Source organism: Callionymus lyra, chromosome 18 (assembly GCF_982586985.1).
Source record: "Callionymus lyra chromosome 18, fCalLyr1.hap1.1, whole genome shotgun sequence".
Taxonomy (NCBI): Eukaryota; Metazoa; Chordata; class Actinopteri; order Syngnathiformes; family Callionymidae; genus Callionymus; species Callionymus lyra.
Genome location: NC_141835.1, coordinates 1,618,993 through 1,624,029, shown reverse-complemented (window position 1 = coordinate 1,624,029; position 5,037 = coordinate 1,618,993). Strand labels below are relative to the sequence as shown.

Below are 5,037 nucleotides of genomic sequence, written 5' to 3'. Positions count from 1 at the left end.
ATCAAGGCTTTACATAAACTACTCGTTCGATTGACTCGTCGTCGAAGGTGAGATTTAAAGTGAGTGACGTGCGGTTTGGACGCGTCATCATCATCTCCAGGTGTGACGTATTTGTGTCAAACTCATAGCGAGGCTGGAAAATGTTCGTCGCTCACAGGAAACAACCGCCGAACCTCAATACTTCCTGTCGCATCATCATCTTCATCTTCATCACAGAGACACAAACATCTTCCATCATTTATTTCCATCACGAGTACAAAGCGACAGTAAAAAGTACGAGTTTATAAAACTCAGCAGCTCGTTCGCAGGAATCACACGATCCTCACGAACATGTTCAAGTCAACTCTAGTAACGAGTTGTGATTATTACAGACACACAACCGCAGCACACACACATTCATGTGACGTATAAAGTGAGTTTCGTGAGATGATACACAAGCTGAGAGAACATCTTCTGCTCCATGTACCATCGGTTCTCCTCAAGTCCTTCTCGAACGCTTTGGTGTTTGGTTGACTTCAGTCTCTCTGGCGAGTCTTCTCCTCCTCCTCCTTCTCTCCTCCTCCTCCTCCTTCTCTCCTCCTCCTCCTCCTTCTCTCCTCCTCCTCCTCCCTCTCTTCTTCTCTTGTCCTCCTGCCCGGACTGAAGTGGAGACACATGTGTTCTTCTGCACCTGCACAAGGAAAGTCCAGTCAGATCTTTCCTGCTCGAGTCAGACTCACTGGCGCCGAGAAACTTCCACGAAGATCGACCCCGTGACCCTCACGGTGGACGTGATGGATCCACGGGTGAGGTCAGAGGTCACACACATGAACAACACACACTTCGCGTCTCTTGAGAACAAGCTCTGGTTTGGATCCAGACACAAACACACTGAACCACATGAAGGTACATGAACTCTCTGGACTCACCGTTGTGGGTTCGAGTCCCGGCTCTAGTGGCACAACCGCCCGTCCTCCTTGAAGCCCCGGGTGAGGTCAGAGGTCTGGAGACAAGAGACGCTGATTTTAAAGCTCGACCCTCAGGTAAAGGATCTTCATCTTCCAACAAACCTTTATCGACAAAACCACCGCCGGACTCTCGAGCGCGATCTGCAGGTCGAAGATGTAGTCGATGACGTGCTGCAGGATCTCCACCTGGCTCACGGACTGGTTCTGAGGGATGCTCGGAACCATCTCCTTCAGCCTCGAGTAGCAGTCGTTCATGTCGCGCAGAGGATCCAGAACCTTGGTCCTGCTCAAGGTCACGCTCTGCTCGGAGATGCAGCACACGGCCTTGAAGCTCCTCATGGCGCGCACGGGACTGATGGCCTTCATGTCTGGAGCAGAAGATCCTGATAAGAAGATCCAAAGGAGAAGATCCAGGAGCAGAAGATCCAGCAGAAGAACTGAGTGTCGCCGCCGCTCTCTCGCTCTATATACCCGGAGGACACGCCCCCGCGGGGTCGCAGCGCGCGCTGATTGGCTGCGGCGAGCGGCGGACGCTCGCTGATTGGCTGAAGCCTCCGCGAGGACTCGCTGGAAAGAATGAGGAAACTGTTGGTTCTTCAGTAACTCACCTGTTCAGGTGTGTTTACTGGAGGAAGATTCTTATCTTGTTGTGGACTGACACCACTTACACGTCATGTGTTGTGTAGACAAATTCAACGTTTCTGATCCTGAAATATATATTTGCTATAGTGTAGTACTTTATATATCAATCAATTGTTACGTTAAACCTTATTATTACGTCATTAATACGTTTTTAAATTATGTTTTCTAGAAGTGTTTGTTCAATATTAGAAACTTACAGTTGTTACTGTACTGACATTAGTATTGTTACTATACTTACATGTGTGTTGTTACTGTACTTACATGTGTGTTGTTACAGTTATTATATGTGTGTTGTTACTGTACTTACATTAGTATTGTTACTATACTTACATGTGTGTTGTTACTGTACTTACATGTGTGTTGTTACAGTTAGTATATGTGTGTTGTTACTGTATTTACATGTGTGTTGTTACTATACTTACATTAGTGTTGTTACTGTACTTACTTGTGTGTTGTTACAGTTAGTATATGTGTGTTGTTACTGTATTTACATGTGTGTTGTTACTGTACTTACATGTGTGTTGTTACAGTTAGTATATGTGTGTTGTTACTGTATTTACACGTGTGTTGTTACTGTACTTACATGTGTGTTGTTACAGTTAGTATATGTGTGTTGTTACTGTATTCACATGTGTGTTGTTACTGTACTTACATGTGTGTTGTTACAGTTAGTATATGTGTGTTGTTACTGTATTTACATGTGTGTTGTTACTGTACTTACATTAGTGTTGTTACTGTACTTACTTGTGTGTTGTTACAGTTAGTATATGTGTGTTGTTACTGTATTTACATGTGTGTTGTTACTGTACTTACATTAGTGTTGTAACTGTACTTACTTGTGTGTTGTTACAGTTAGTATATGTGTGTTGTTACTGTATTTACATGTGTGTTGTTACTGTACTTACATTAGTGTTGTTATAGTTAGTATATGTGTGTTGTTACTGTATTTACATGTGTGTTGTAACTGTACTTACATTAGTGTTGTTACTGTACTTACTTGTGTGTTGTTACAGTTAGTATATGTGTGTTGTTACTGTACTTACATGTGTGTTGTTACAGTTAGTATATGTGTGTTGTTACTGTACTTACATGTGTGTTGTTACAGTTAGTATATGTGTGTTGTTACTGTACTTACATTAGTGTTGTTACTATACTTACATGTGTGTTGTTACAGTTAGTATATGTGTGTTGTTACAGTACTTACATTAGTGTTGTTACTATACTTACATGTGTGTTGTTACAGTTAGTATATGTGTGTTGTTACAGTACTTACATTAGTGTTGCTACTATACTTACATGTGTGTTGTTACAGTTAGTATATGTGTGTTGTTACTATACTTACATGTGTGTTGTTAAAGTTAGTATATGTGTGTTGTTACAGTTAGTATATGTGTGTTGTTACTGTACTTACATGAGTGTTGTTACAGTTAGTATATGTGTGTTGTTACTATACTTACATGTGTGTTGTTAAAGTTAGTATATGTGTGTTGTTACAGTTAGTATATGTGTGTTGTTACTATACTTACATGTGTGTTGTTAAAGTTAGTATATGTGTGTTGTTACAGTTAGTATATGTGTGTTGTTACTGTACTTACATGAGTGTTGTTACAGTTAGTATATGTGTGTTGTTACTATACTTACATATGTGTTGTTAAAGTTAGTATATGTGTGTTGTTACAGTTAGTATATGTGTGTTGTTACTGTACTTACATGAGTGTTGTTACAGTTAGTATATGTGTGTTGTTACTGTACTTACATTAGTATTGTTACTATACTTACATGTGTGTTGTTACTGTACTTACATGTGTGTTGTTACAGTTAGTATATGTGTGTTGTTACTGTACTTACATTAGTATTGTTACTATACTTACATGTGTGTTGTTACTGTACTTACATGTGTGTTGTTACTGTACTTACATTGGTGTTGTTACTATACTTACATGTGTGTTGTTACAGTTAGTATATGTGTGTTGTTACTATACTTACATGTGTGTTGTTAAAGTTAGTATATGTGTGTTGTTACAGTTAATATATGTGTGTTGTTACTGTACTTACATGTGTGTTGTTACAGTACTTACATGTGTTTTGTTACAGTTAGTATATGTGTGTTGTTACTGTACTTACATGTGTGTTGTTACAGTACTTACATGTGTTTTGTTACAGTTAGTATATGTGTGTTGTTACTGTACTTACATGTGTGTTGTTACAGTTAGTATATGTGTGTTGTTACTGTACTTACATGTGTGTTGTTACAGTACTTACATTAGTGTTGTTACTATACTTACATGTGTGTTGTTACAGTTAGTATATGTGTGTTGTTACTGTACTTACATTAGTGTTGTTACTGTACTTACATGTGTGTTGTTACTGTACTTACATGTGTGTTGTTACTATACTTACATGTGTGTTGTTACAGTTAGTATATGTGTGTTGTTACTGTACTTACATTAGTGTTGTTACTGTACTTACATGTGTGTTCTTACTATACTTACATGTGTGTTGTTACAGTTAGTATATGTGTGTTGTTACAGTACTTACATTAGTGTTGTCACAGTACTTACATTAGTGTTGTTACTATACTTACATGTGTGTTGTTACAGTTAGTATATGTGTGTTGTTACTATACTTACATTAGTGTTGTTACAGTACTTACATTAGTGTTGTTACTGTACTTACATGTGTTTTGTTACAGTTAGTATATGTGTGTTGTTACAGTACTTACATGTGTTTTGTTACAGTTAGTATATGTGTGTTGTTACAGTACTTACATGTGTGTTGTTACAGTTAGTATATGTGTGTTGTTACAGTTAGTATATGTGTGTTGTTACAGTACTTACATGTGTTTTGTTACAGTTAGTGTATGTATGTTGTTACTGTACTTACATGTGTTTTGTTACAGTTAGTGTATGTGTGTTGTTACTGTACTTACATGTGTTTTGTTACAGTTAGTGTATGTGTGTTGTTACTGTACTTACATGTGTTTTGTTACAGTTAGTGTATGTGTGTTGTTACTGTATTTACACGTGTGTTGTTATAGTTAGTATATGTGTGTTGTTACTGTACTTACATTAGTGTTGTTACAGTTATTATATGTGTGTTGTTACTGTACTTACATTAGTGTTGTTACAGTTATTATATGTGTGTTGTTACAGTTATTATATGTGTGTTGTTACTGTACTTACATTAGTGTTGTTACAGTTATTATATGTGTGTTGTTACAGTTATTATATGTGTGTTGTTACTGTACTTACATGTGTGTTGTTACAGTTAGTATATGTGTGTTGTTACAGTACTTACATGTGTTTTGTAACAGTTAGTATGTGTGTTGTTACTGTACTACATGTGTATTGTTACAGTACTTACGTGTGTTGTTACAGTTAGTATATGTGTGTTGTTACTGTATTTACACGTGTGTTGTTATAGTTAGTATATGTGTGTTGTTACTGTA

At 37.5% G+C, this 5,037-nt stretch overlaps 1 protein-coding gene across 1 annotated transcript; it reads right to left on the bottom strand.

The window, feature by feature from the left end:
* Window positions 1-225: 225 nt before the first annotated feature.
* On the bottom strand, window positions 226-1,369 carry id3 (inhibitor of DNA binding 3). Its single transcript, XM_087779608.1, has 3 exons — window positions 1,050-1,369; window positions 909-982; window positions 226-670 (listed from the first exon to the last, which is right to left on the bottom strand). Exons 1-2 carry the CDS (start codon window positions 1,311-1,313, stop codon window positions 932-934), a joined length of 315 nt encoding a protein of 104 aa, XP_087635734.1. The 5' UTR covers window positions 1,314-1,369; the 3' UTR covers window positions 226-670; window positions 909-931.
* Between the last annotated feature and the right edge of the window lie 3,668 nt (window positions 1,370-5,037).

Bases quoted from the DNA above. Each gene is read 5' to 3' on its own strand.
- id3 (XM_087779608.1), bottom strand. From the start codon at position 1,313: ATGAAGGCCATCAGTCCCGTGCGCGCCATGAGGAGCTTCAAGGCCGTG. The intron at 983-1,049 runs GTTTGTTGGAAG...TCTTGTCTCCAG, and splicing joins CGGTGGTTTTGTCGATAAAG to ACCTCTGACCTCACCCGGGG.